Source organism: Lepeophtheirus salmonis, chromosome 4, assembly GCF_016086655.4.
Source record: "Lepeophtheirus salmonis chromosome 4, UVic_Lsal_1.4, whole genome shotgun sequence".
NCBI classification, from domain to species: Eukaryota; Metazoa; Arthropoda; class Copepoda; order Siphonostomatoida; family Caligidae; genus Lepeophtheirus; species Lepeophtheirus salmonis.
This window is the reverse complement of record NC_052134.2, coordinates 51,306,299-51,320,320: the sequence shown is the minus strand read 5'-3', so window position 1 is coordinate 51,320,320 and position 14,022 is coordinate 51,306,299. Positions and strand designations below refer to the sequence as shown.

The 14,022-nt window shown below is 31.9% G+C and overlaps 2 protein-coding genes and 1 long non-coding RNA gene across 7 annotated transcripts in view; 2 read left to right on the top strand and 1 right to left on the bottom strand.

Annotated features, from left to right (window-relative positions):
• LOC121116167 (transcription factor MafF) overlaps nt 1–3,091 on the top strand; it is a 73,829-nt gene extending 70,738 nt beyond the window's left edge. The window contains exons 2-3 of one of the 2 annotated variants that reach the window (XR_005863784.2): nt 535–652; nt 2,519–2,539. Coding sequence is in view for 1 of the 2 variants with exons in the window: in XM_040710403.2 (XP_040566337.1) it covers nt 535–652; nt 2,519–2,635 (235 nt within the window). In the remaining variant the exon portion in view is untranslated. Of the gene's footprint in view, nt 1–534; nt 653–2,518 lie in introns of both variants that reach the window. The other variant, XM_040710403.2, reaches the window with a different exon arrangement.
• Nucleotides 2,868–14,022, bottom strand: part of LOC121116166 (kinesin-like protein KIF3A) — a 73,134-nt gene continuing 61,979 nt past the window's right edge. For all 4 annotated transcript variants that reach the window (XM_071888024.1, XM_071888025.1, XM_040710401.2 and 1 more), the window contains 4 exons: nt 13,418–13,634; nt 10,405–10,908; nt 9,122–9,264; nt 2,868–3,040 (listed from right to left, as the gene is read on the bottom strand). In XM_071888024.1, the coding sequence (XP_071744125.1) occupies nt 3,018–3,040; nt 9,122–9,264; nt 10,405–10,908; nt 13,418–13,634 (887 nt within the window). In that variant the 3' untranslated portion in view covers nt 2,868–3,017. The remainder of the gene's footprint in view (nt 3,041–9,121; nt 9,265–10,404; nt 10,909–13,417; nt 13,635–14,022) is intronic.
• Nucleotides 6,828–9,480, top strand: LOC139905244 (uncharacterized). The gene is made up of 2 exons (XR_011779888.1): nt 6,828–6,939; nt 9,138–9,480. It is a non-coding gene; the product is annotated as an uncharacterized lncRNA (long non-coding RNA).

Genomic DNA, 14,022 nt, shown 5'->3' with positions numbered 1-14,022 from the left:
ACTAAACCAATGCCTATTCGCTATCGTTTTTTCCTATACAACAACCACTAATAAATCTTCAAAATTACTCTATGATTAAGGGATAATTTCCTTATTCATTCGGCTTGTTTTCGTCTTATGCACTCTCTATGATTATTATTACAAGGAAAAAAACAACTCATGAAGAGTTGTATATATATATATATATATATATATCTTTTTGTGCATATAATATTGAAGAAAGAGAGAAAATGAAGACGACGTCAGAGAAAGAACGAACACAACGTTCTTTGAACCCGGAGATATGGCATTTCATATATAATATTATTGAATGACTGCTTTAAATAGCAACTCCTCTATCTTACACAACAAATCCGGCTGTTGCATATATATGACGACTACATCTGGTTTGTTGTTTTGCTTTGCAAAAAAAAAAAAAAAAAAGTATTCCCTCCTTTCATTTTCTTCTTTTTCTTTAATAGCAAGAACAATAATAAAAATGGTTTCTAATTCTATATTTATATATATCTCTTTTTTTTCTTTTTCATATTCAAGACGTCGAACTCTAAAGAATCGTGGCTACGCGGCCTCTTGTCGAATCAAACGGCTTGAACAGAAAGGAGATTTGGAGCATGAAAAAGGAAAGGAGTATGAAGATTTAGATCATGTGCAGGTTGGTTACAAGGTTGATGATTTACTGTACAAGTTGGTATGTCTCTTGTACATACAGTTATATAATATTTATGTCTTATAAAACCTTATTTCAGTCATTGTAGCATTAATCATTTTAATCATTAACAACTATATGTACATACGTTGATGACAAAGACGTTGGAATTAGTGGGGGTGGGGGCTAGGGGGGACACTTCAATAGATATGGGTACTTTTAAATACTTTTTCAAAAAAAAAAAAATTGAATAAAAATGTCTTTTAGGGCACTTATAAAGTTGTGTATATAGTTTTGTTTGTAGCTCATAAATTCAAGACCCAAAACTTTTATGGCGTCGTGAATCTGTGAGTTTGGTTCCAATAGGCACGTTTAGTGTACTATCTTTTTTTTAAATATTAATAATCCTCTCCTCTAATCATTAGTGTTGTTCAAATCCTTATTTAGGATTAACAACTGCAATCCCGTCAAGTTCATTCTCGGTTTGGTACTCTTTAGTCCTAAAAGCTTATAGAGTTAGGTCCTTGATGACGTCACTTAACTTTATTGGTCATACCACAGACCCATGTAATAGTTTATACCTGGAGGGGGGGGGGGGAGCGAACCAGTTAAAAATTGCTTCTAGCTGTCCTAGATGTTATCCTTTCATTTTGATCTATTAAAATTACGGATTTATTATATTTCTTTATCAGTAATATATGCATATAACTTTGGGCATTTGTACTATATAATGTCCCACAGAGGATTGCATCATTAATATATCCACCTTTCAAAGGATATTCAATAATTGCATCATCATCCTCTTGTCGTCACAAGTATACATTCTTCATCAATATTTGTTATTGTTGCAACTTACTGCTTGTACAAGTTAAAACTTGTACATAATCCTAATATATATACAACATAAATTATGAGAAGGGAAAATGAGCGCATTATATGTGTGCAAAGAGACCTCAAAGCACAAGTCAGTTGACATTTTGCCTAATGATAATGAAATATTCCTTTAGGATAAGCTTTGGTAATATTGTAGTGTTTTCTTCATAGCAGAGAAGTTAAGGTTAGGGATGGTCATTTTGTAGAGCTCTAGGATAAGGCAGGAGCAATACTTTTGGCACTACATAGTTATAACTATTTTTAACATCAGCTAGTGGTGATATGATTTGAGGGAGAAAATGTAGTACTGTTATAAAGAGGAGAGCCTTCAACATTTAAAATAGCGTTAGCGCAAGGAAAATATTGTTAAGTTGTATTTATACATATAGATTAGTATTTTAAAATGCAATTTAAAAAAATTACAGCAAAATTATTCGGGAATTTATCATTTAAAGAGAAAGAGGGATGTTAACATCACAACTATCTATTAACGAATGAACGAAAAAGACAAAATTAAGATAGCACCAACCGTTTTTCCTTTTATAATCTTGAAACTGTTATTTTTCTCTACATTTTGCCCATCCTCATGTTTTAGTATGTACTATGGCTTATCAATATTTTTTCTGTAAAGTACCACTTGTAAGATATTTCATCTCCCAAGTACCTCTTATACAGCGTAATACGTTTTTATTGTGAAATACATCACTAAAAACGCTTTTTGTAAAATATTTTTTTTCCAAATCCCTTTGGAGTGCCTCCAAGTACCTCAGAGGATACGCAAGCCTCACATTCATAGCATTACTTAGACAGCTCATAAATCGATTTCCATGACTACCAAATCATTGTTTATGTCAATAAAGGAAGAGTTCTCCGTGATTCATTGCACAAAAAAAAATATAATATTTTGAATAATTTTTTCATAGATTTTCTATATATTTTTCCAGTTATATCTGTTCTAATTTCCTATTTTTTCTCTCCCTTTCAATTTTCTACACATAGGAGGACAATCAGAGGATGCATGAAGAGGTCGAGAGCCTACATCGAAAGTTTGATGCCCTTAAACGCTTTGCTGCACAGAAAAAGCTGCATCTTCCTGCAGAGTTTGAGCAGTACTAATAATGAACGAATCCAAATATATACAAACACATCTTTTAATCTTAACAAAAAAAAACACAAGAACAACCCTATTATTCAATTCATTTCACCGTTAACCCGAGTCAATATTGTCGAAGATGAATCAAATTTTTATACACCACCATGTATAAATTTTGCAATTTGATTTAGGTTAATGGTAGAAAAGTCCATGAGTATATCATCAGGAGACGAGGATAATTTAATAGATTAATAATTTGTGTAGTTTTTTATTTAATGATTGATAAATGTATAATTTATTTTTTATATATTATGTTATGTTATAAATTATATTATAATTTATGTGTTTAAAGAATTGATTTAATGTCATTTTTCAATATATACTTGTATAAACTATGCCAATTTTTTAATCCTGAGTTTGAGAGCGCCCTAACAAAGAGAAAATATATAAAAAGAATCATAAAAATAATAACAGTATAATTAATATTAATTATTAATGAAATATGAATTCAAAGTCGGGAAAATGAGGTCATTGGAAAATATATAATATCATTTTCAATCTCTTTCTTTCTTTATTTGATTTATATAAATAGTTTTTTCCATGAGTTCTCTAATAAAGTTAAAGCTGGTCTAACGGCCACCTATTTTAAGGGCTACGTTTTATCAGTTTGCTCGCACGTTATATTTTCTTTTTATATCTCGAAATCGGAGATAACGATAGGGGATAGTTGAAATTCAATTATCACAACCTTTTAATTCATAAGGAATTAGCTTTGCAAAATGAACAATATATATATATATGTTATTAATGTTCCGTTAGTTGTCATATGGAGTTGTACTGATTATGTAGTTGTAAACATTATAGTTATACAATTTCTCCATATGACGTAAGAATACATTATTGAAGTAGAATAAGATGCATCTCGACTTTTTTGAGATGTTCGAACTTTGAAAGCTAATGAAAGTAAATGGAACGTATCGTTATATCAAATGAAGTTGTGAGTTTGTCTCTTTTGAAGCATTCCACAGTGTGGTGGAGCGATTCGGAGTCAATTAGTCGACTGAAGGGATGCGGTTGGAGTAGATCACATCTCATTAAGTTAGGCACTACGATTTCTTCTTCTTGTATCTACCATGAACCATTAGCCAAATGTGAACTAGTGTCCTTTCAGAAGTACTTCAAACAAATTGTTCATATAACTCATATTGATAGTTTAATTTTTATTTTGCTTTGCCAACTTACTTCATAATTTGTTATAATAATATAGCTTGAAGTACAACTTTAAAAAATCTCAAAAGACCCTTCACATTTTTAAATTTAACAAAAAACACTGGTCCATAAAGGGTTAAAGTATATTTACAGGATGAACGTAATAGGTTTTATAGAGAGGAACTTCTATGTCATCAAACTCCTAAAACAGAAAATTACTATGAACATACATGAACAGAAATACATATACCGTACAAATTCCAATGATTGTTTAATCCTACGTGAAAACTTATTTGATCGATTGAGTCGAGATCAGTCCCCTCTTAATCCAATAATACATTCTTTGCTTTTCTATATAGATCAACCCCGTATATATAGTATATAGCCCGTCAACAACACAAAAGCAAGTTAAAATGATTTTGACCCAAAATTAAATATGAATTAAGGTTTGTACATATATTTTGACATAAATAAGTTTTTTGAAATATTGTGCTGTATACCGAGTGGTCCATTAAAATCTAAACACTTTGAATTTTAAAATTCAACAAGATATCATTTATTATCTCTTAATTAATAATATAGCTGCCCTTAGCAGCAATGATAACTTCCAAGTGGCGGTGGAAGACATGGGACCCACTGCAGATACAGGCCTCCGTGATGGCGTTCCAATGCTGGGTGGCAGTGGCTTTGGGGGCTTCGGTGCTTGGATGACGGAGACTGCAGGTATTTTCCTCGACCCAAAAGGTGTAGACGAAGGGGTTGGAATAACTTCCATACGGGGTCTAAAAGAACTCAAAATACTCATTCAAAAGTGTCTTGTAACTGAGTAGATAGGTTTCTTTCATTGACGGCATCAAAAGTGGCCTCTCCACATCACAAGGCTCTTTCCACCTACTTTCTTGATAGCTCTCTGGACAGTCTCGTGTGAGTACCCGAGATCTCTTGCATGGGCCCTCATGGGCTTTAGAGGATCAGCCTGGGCTGTTTTATTTAACTAATACGGTCCACTTTCGTCTTTTCCCTTCTTCTTCTTCAACATTGGAGTCCTGGAGACGCCCATCTGCTTGGAGTCCACGAATATAAATTCGTCGATCACGTTCAAGAGCCATCTTCTTAATTTGTACCTAAGCTAAAGTTCTCAAGTTTGTTTTGTAACTAATTGTGTATGCTTTAATATATAGAAATAATAATTAATTCCAATCACTCAACCTTCATTAATTATTTAATTGGTCAGTGCTCAGATTTTAATGTACCCCCGGTATTAAACGGTCCGGTTCTTGGCTTAATACTTTTTTCCCCTGCACCAAGATTTCTGAAAAAACTAATTTGAGTAAAGTTTGAAAACTCTCCAATTTAATTTCAATTTGATGAGATTTTTTATGGCTCAAAATTAGCCCATTTTTAGGCCTCTTGAATCAAAAAAATTTCTTTTTATATTTTTATAGTACTTATTTTACAAGTAAAAATACATTTTGATCTTTGTTTTTAATAATTTGAGAGGTCTGTTACTCATTCTATCATGTGTGTACATTTAATTTATTTCTAAGAACTTTGCAAATGGTAATCTACAAGTATTCATACTTTTTTCTTTTTAAAATTAATAGGTTCTGTGATTTAAAATGTTCCTTGTTTAGGGGGAAGAAAATGCCACATTCGACATTTTCATGCTTCCATACTTTAATTAATCAGGACATTTGCACATACAGAACACGTTTTAAATAACAAAATTTATTTATTTAGAGATATTGACGTTGGAAGATTATAATATGAAAAGTTCATAGAAATAAATTGTCCCGTTTTTGGGTGTGTACTTTTCTCCTGCTGTAGAAATACCTTTTCTGCTGAGGACAATCAACAAACTATTACAATGTTTGAGGCCTCTTAATCCCTTTTAGTTCGTGGAAAAATGATGTTTTTGTGTCAATATTGAGCTTTTTTAGAACTCATGTAGCGTCCCGCATATAACTATAAAATTGTATTATTTAAATTTTTGGATATTGGGTAGATAAGTTAAATATATTCAATAGTGATGGGACGATGAAAAAAAAAAATCCGTTGGCGATTCTGATACAAATCCTGTAAAAATTCCCAATGATCATTTTGATTCTTTAATATTTTAAATAATAGTTAAAAAACACCTTTTTACATCAGGGCGTCCACTTATTTTTTATGGGGGAGGGGGCAAACCTTTTGGATTATTCAAAAAAAAAAAACCTAAATTAAAATTTTTTCAAAATTAATTTTTTTCAAAAAATTTTTTCAAAATTAATTTTTTTCAAAAAATTTCAAATATACAATTTGATATTTCGATTTTTTTCTACATCCACAACTATTCACAAAAAATGAAATTTTTGGAAAAACTTCCAAAATCCCAAGCTGTTCTAAAAAAAAAAAATCCACACATTTCAAAATTAAATTTATAATATATAATTTCGTGAAAAAGAAATGAAATATTAAATTTTTTGAGAAAAATTCAAAAATTATATTTTTTCGAATTTTTTTTTTTAAATAGATAGTTATGCACAGAAAATTAATTAATTTGGGAAAAAAATTGTAGTTAAATACCAATGTTAAAAGAAATACAAGGTTATACTTTAACGCATGAGTGGTGGTGAGTTTAGTTAAAATCTGTTTTTCTTCCCCAACAGTCTATGAGTGGTTGCGTGTTTTGTCGAAATCTACCTGTACTGCCTAGTAGTCGGTACGGTGCATCAAATTGAAAATTCTGGCAAACCCGATTAGATGATGGTCTAACCTTGTATTTCTATTAACTTTGGTTTAATATCAGTAATAAATAAGAATCGAAATTGCAAATTAAACATTATTTTCCCAATTTCAGAAGACACATCCGATTCCGATCACCAGTCCCATCACTAATATTTTCCACCTTATTTTTAACAACTTAAGGGGTCAAAAATATACTCAAAGATTTGAGGTTTCCCTGTTTTATCAAACATAACAAAAGATAAAGATCCTTCATTTTGTTCAACAATGTTATCACTTCAACTAGGGTTGAATATTGATTAGAAGCTCCATGATTTGCAGTTTTATATTGATTTTGTGTGGATGCACAGTATATACAGTGGAGAAAAGCAATATTTTACACCTTGCTAATTAAGTAAGTTTGCACAAAGACAAGAAAATAACGGTCTGTAATTTTCATAAGAATGTTTAACAGTGAGGGATCAATATGATCAAAACAAAAGCGGAAAAGTAGTCATTTGCCCCTATAAGAGAAACAACCACCAGAACATAATTTGTCCACCCAAATACATAAGCCGTCCGCAGGACTATATATATATATAGATATTTTTTTGGGGGAGGGCTTTTGGAATTAATTTTTTTGGAAATGAAATTGAAATATTTAATTTTTTGAACAAAAATTTCAAATACTAAATATTTTGTGTAAAAAATATTTAAAGATCCAGAGAAATTCACAAAAAATTAATTTATATTTCAAAGAATTAAATTTTTTGGAAAGAAATTTCCAATTCAAAATATTTAATTTCTTTTTTAAGCTCTAATGCATAATTAGAGCTAAAAAAAAAAATAATTACCCCTATTTTCCTCCTCAAATTTTTGTAATAATAACCTAAACAAACTTCCTGTAAAAAGCAAAAATTCCTTACATTCGGGTAGAGAGGGGAGGGGGTGCTACAGCCTCTCCAACCCACCCCTGCTAAATCCCCTCATACTTGATGGTGCTCTTGGTGTCATTTTTGTTTTTTCAAACACGGAGAGTGGAGTTTGGTCTCTTCTAACCTCATTACCTTCGCTCGCGCCTCCTCTGAATCATTCAGGTGGTGTTCATTTGCAAGCTTTAGTCAGGGTTAAATGTGTTCATAACTATCTCGTCATGTGATTTTCTTAACTTCTATATAACAGGGGCGTTCGCAGGGGTGAGCTGGAGGGGTTACTCCCAACAAATGAAGGAATTTTTGATTTTCCCAAGAAACTTTTTGGGTCAGGATGAAAAAAATTTACGCTAAAATAAGTTAAGTTATAATAATATTTCTTTCTTACAGAGCAAAAAATTTAATATTTGAAATTTTTTATAAAAAATTAATTTTTTGAGAATAACTCTGCACTTTTGAAATTTTTTTCGAAAAATTTAATATTCGACTTCTTCAAATTTTTTTCCAAAAATTTTTATTTTATTTTGTGAATAACTGTAGTTTTTTGATTTTTTTTAATATTTGAATTATAATTTCTGAAATTATTTTTCCAAAAATATACATTAATATTTTTTTCATTATTAAATTTAACCTACCATTAAAATTGCACTTTTCTGTTATTTATGAGTGAGCAAACTGATAAAATCGGCAAGGGATGAAATATTTATTTTCTTCAATGTATAAATCATTTGCCGATTTTTAATCTTTACAAAAGTATAACCTTCTTTTCTTGAGGTGTTTTAAGACATTTATTTCAAAATGTCTGATATTCAAAGTATTCCTTGATGAATCAGCTGCAGTTTTTATTACTCTCACGTCGAAGATGAGTACAGGAAGAGACTATAACCCTTCGGAAACCAGATGAGGGGAGCCACAATCCCGTTGGAGCCAAAAATATCTAACGCCATGGTGGTCGACACCACCGTTCAAAGGTCCTCATTGATTTGCCTGAAGCCGACATAACGGTTATTACGGCGGTTATAGAACTCTGTTGGAGTGTACCCCTCACAAAGAATAGCTGATGCCCTAAGTCTTGAATCTGGTTGCAATGATATTTCTCATCTGATTAAACAAAATCAAAAGCAGTAGGTGCATGAAATAGATGACTACCTATACAATTACAGACATATCTAATTTCTTCACGTAGAACCTCTCAAATCAGTATACTACTATATTTCAAGTTTCCACCCCGTACATATTATAAGAACTTACTGCTAATATGTAATATATGAGCCTATTTAATAAAAAAGTATCTACAGGGGACTTCCTAATTAAAAAAGAAACCAGAGACTCTTGTATTTGTAATTATGAACACCCCCAAAAAGTCCTTCCTTTACACAGATTTGTAGTAAGATTTTCATCTTATAAATGACAGTATATATTATACTAGTCGTACATATAATACCTATATAGGTATGTAGGTATATTCTTATAATATAAGATCTTTAATCTAAGAAATTATGTTCCATGTTTATGTATGTAGATGATCGTAGTTCATGAAGAAAGAGAGAGAGAGAGAGAGAGAAAATGAAAATATTTTCTTATAAAAAGATATCATCATTTCGAATTTTTAAATATATATTTTCTTTTAATAAATTAGAGTTGTTTCAACATGTTTATTTTTACCTTTGTTTCTTAATAGCTTTGCCTTTGTAGCGTTTGAAAACATAGATCCATTCGTTTTGACTCCACGGAGTGGAATGTTAGCTCCGCCATTGCTCATCTCAACGATCTGTTGTTCCTCAGGTGAGGAATGAATGGACCCTCGACTTGGTAAAATATAAAATGAATAAGTATAAGCTTAAAAAATGGAGCATGAACGTTTTAATTGTTTGTAAACAAAGCGGCAGAGAGTGATGCCACCTTGCAGAAAAATAATACAACTAACTTCCTGAATGATAATACTGTTAAACATATATACATAGAAACTTTAATTTAATTCAGCAACCCATGCGTATAGAATATATTCCAAAAGTTGAGCAATATTTAATTTAGTTTATCTTTCGAAGCTCATTTTGCTTGAAAAAATATATTTTTAATAAACAAATAAGGATACTAATTACTAATAAATACTAATAACTACAAGGTGGAGGAATATTATTGTAACATATATTCACACAACCTAACAAACTTATTATATTTACATTTTTTAATAAATATTATAAACTTAATTGAGCATGAATACATCAAAATTGAAGCTATGATATAAAGCATTTGAATAAAAAATCAATAGATATTAGCATCTAAGTAAGGTCCCTCATTTTACTCGATTTTTTGGCGGTTATATGTATTTTTGATTAAATATAATCAAGATATCGAAATAAATGAATTCATTTTACTCAATTTTTTGGTGGTTATATGTAGTTTTGATTAAATATAATCAAGGCAACGAAATAAATAATTCATTTTTCTAATACTAAATTGTTTTTATCAATTTATTATTTACTTTGATTTTCATAAATATCGTTCTTTCATGTCGAAATATATCACTGAATCTTAGCTATACCCTACAAACTTGATTTAAAAAAAAAAGGTGTTAAAGGACACACCTTCATGTATTGAAAGTTTTAATGGTCATATTCGTGTTCTACGGCTTAAATAACAACAATAAATGTGATTTCAGCCCGCGGGGAAAAATATTGTTGCATTGTGTAATATATATATCTTTCACGATAGGGCAATTCAGAAGAGCACCTACGCTTCTTTTTTTTTTGGGTTGCAGGATAGCTCAGAATTTAGAAGATTTTTTGGGGGATATATTTTTTTTCTGTTTTTGTTTTTACTGATACCACTAGAGTATTAGAAGAGCCAATACCATTACCTTTAACTAAGGAGAAAATAGCTAGTGGGGTGTGATATTTGGTAGAAGTATATGTGACCTGAGAGCCCAGTGTTACATGTACACTTACCTCACAGAGAGTGAGTCCTTGATAAGTCCAGGTTTCTTACGTCCATATACACTAAAGAACTCTGAATTATCCCCTGACTCAGAGTCCAGAGATCCTCCTTTCGAAAAAGATCGACTTTTACGATATGACTCAACAATGTTTGTCATACTGTTTCCAATCTTTCGCCTCTCCAATTCTCGATTAATATTCTCTGGGAGACGGGACTTGGAGTGAGAAAAGGAAGGGGAGTTTCTTCCTGAGGTGCACGAGCCAACGTTGTTGCGCTGTTGTGAGACATCCTCATCATGACCATTCTCATAGTTCGAGGGTGGAGGGGTGTCCATCATTGGGTTGACCCATACATTAGTAACAGGGGATGTATGCGAATTTGACGATGAGTTTAAATGCTCTGGTGCAGAGCCCATGACGCCTGATGAACGCGGGAGACTCCCACTTAGAGACATAGAAAGGAGCTCTGCAGAGTAACTTGGCCGTGCCGGAATAATGGGAGAACGGCAACAGACTCTAGAAGAAAAGATATATAATAATAATTTAAGGGATAGTCACCTTCCTCCAGTGGCTGAATGGAGGAGGGTGGCATGCGTAATTTTTAATACCCCTACGCTATATATTTACGATATTCTACAGAGAAACCACCCCAAAAATAGCTCTTTGTGAACGCTTTGTTAATGAACATTCTTTTTTTAAAGAGTAAAGTGAACGGGGGTACATGTCACTGATAAAGAGTATATATATCATATTTTAAAACAACTAAAAGAAACATTCGTTCGGGGATTTAAAAAAGAATAATTTGATATTAATATATGTAGCTTAAACATTATAAATATTTGATTAAATTTTGGGTGCAAAATATGTACTCACCAACTTTGATGAGGTTGCGTTCTTTTATACATCAAGTAGCAGTAAAAAGGAACGCAGAGCAACTACTTAGAAGTGAATAAATTAATTAAATTCACCAAACCTCGTATATAAATTGCTGAATTTACGAATAAATCTGTCAACTGACAAATTATAGCAACAAAAATGTTGCACATATTTTCATTGAGCATTTCTGGAAAATACTAAGAAGTTCTGTCAATAAAATTTAGCTTAAACATAATTAAAACACTACATAATGCTTGGGGTACAAAAAAAAACCTAGTTCATTAACAAAGGACGCATAAATTCAAAATTTAAGAAAGTATATTTCTGATAATCCTTCGATTATAGGCCTCTTGCACGATGTTACTATATAATGTATTTTGCTCTCAGGTGTCAATTTATATGCATCTTTTCCCCTACTAAGTTTTATGATCATTGATTGGTTGAATTCACTTGTGAAACTCTGAAAAACAATCCCAATTTTCAAAAATCTACAGCTTTTGTCAAAAAATGGAAAATATCAAATCTTTTGTATTTTTTTTTTCTTCAAAATCTACAGTTATTCACAAAAAAAAAATCAAATATTAAATTTTATCCTAAAAAAAATTCAAAGATAAATTAAATCCCAGCTATACACAAAAAATTAAATTTCAAATTTTTTAGTAAAAAGTAAAGATTCCTTAATTTGGGAGGAGAGCTACATTCCCTCCAGCCCCCCTTGCAGACACCCCTCCAATAAAAGTAATGCAACTATTACGGAGATGTCGATCAAACCATTGATCAAGAAAAATATGGATAATAGGTCGATTTTGGTGGAGAAACGGGCAAAGTAAAACTATGCCTCATTTCTCGACGGAATCTTCAAAATTTTCAGTTTCATTTGTTGTTGAGTTTTTTGGTTGACTTTAAGTGGAGTATCGAACAAAGACACAAAGTAGAACCATGAAACGATACTACACAAAATACACGAACAACGATACAGACAATAAGGAAGGGTCCATGGGGCAAAAATGAGCGTTACTCCCAGAAAAATCGACCTAATATATTTTAAAAAAAAATAGAATTAAGCAGAACATAAGTTGGTTTTGTATCTTTCTAGAATATAAGGTGCAAAATACAATAAAGGTAACAACGTGCTAGATCCTGGCGTCCCCTTTAAAAGTCAATTTTAACAGCGTTAGGTAACTGATTTTAAATTTTTGTAAATAAATTTATTTTTAAAATAATCTTCTTTTTTTTTTTTTAATTTACCCCTATAAAATATTCATCGTATTAAGAGCTTACGCAGAAAATATCCCTGGAGAAAATTGCAAGAGTCGAAAATTGCCACCAGGAAAATTTGCCATCATTAACCAACAAAATCAGAATACATTGACAAAAACTTGTTTTGTGCAATGACCATACCAACAAGCTGGTTAAAATCCTCTACCGCCACTTCACAAAGCATAAAATTCCTCTCTAAATACTTCAAAACGAATTATTTAAGCATTACGGTATTTTTAAATGGAATAGTTGCAGTAAAACCGAGAAACCTAACCAACCTACATTAAACCAATAAAAAGTAAGATATGTACAATTTACGGGGCCGAAACTAATTTAGCAGTACTCATAGGGAGCCTATATACTTTGTGGGGATGTTGTCGGGTTGTTTTTAATCTGCTTGGTGCCCCAATTAGTCTTAATTAATTCATGAGCCAAGAGTTTATTTTGTAGCATCTGGAAGGGGAATATATGCTTTGTGAAGAAGCAGCCGTGGTTTTTAACCAGCTTTATGTCTATGCCGTATCCTTAATCAACCCATGTGACCGGCATTTACTTTGAATTATTTGTAAGGAACCTAAATGCTTTGTGAAGTGGTAGGGGGTGTTTTAACCAGCAGCGTGTCTCTGGCGTAGTCTTAAATGACTGATTGGCTGGGGGATCATTATGAAGTATTTGGAGGGGATCTAAATACTTTGTGAAGTGACTGCAGGGATTCTTAAACGACTTGGTAGCCCTGCCAGTCACAAAATAAGTTTTTGGCCAAGGTATTGTAATTCCTTTATTAAATGATGGAATATTTTCCCAATAGCAATTTCCTCCCGGGTAATATTCCTAAAACACATTATGAGCCAAGGACCCCGTGGCTCTCCTCCCAAATCCCAAGACTCACGAGTTCACATCCTCCAACTTCTTAAGGAGTCTCTCATTTTCACGACAAACGAGCTCTTGATCCCTTAGTAACATGTCCCTTACAGAGAAGAGATCCGTGTTCTCCTTCCGTAGATCCGCGTTTTCTTTCATGTAGTCCTTCACGAGCTCTAGAACGGTATTAGGATCCAGCTCCCCGAGTTGAGATTTGTTCACCTTTTTGGCGCTAGAGGGAGATGCTGCAAAGAGAGGAAGAATTTCTTTTGATTTCAATTTGGAGGAGGAAGAGGTTGTATTAAAGATCGCATCGTTGTCGCTGTCGTCATCATCACTTTGAAATTTGATCTCTCGATCCGAGGCAATGAATTCTACAACATCATGACCTTTAAATTATAGTATTACATATACATCTTTGTCTCTATGAGATTACCTTTTTCTTATTTAAGTATACGTCATATATTATGTACCTCTAGATAATATATCGCTTTTGTTCTTTTGTATAATTTTGATTTATGTACTTATTGGATGATAATATGATGTTTAATGAAGTGAATAATAAAATAAAAAAGTGAAAAAATTGACGATTTATTTTTGTAATTTACTTGCCAAAAAAAATCAAACACATGG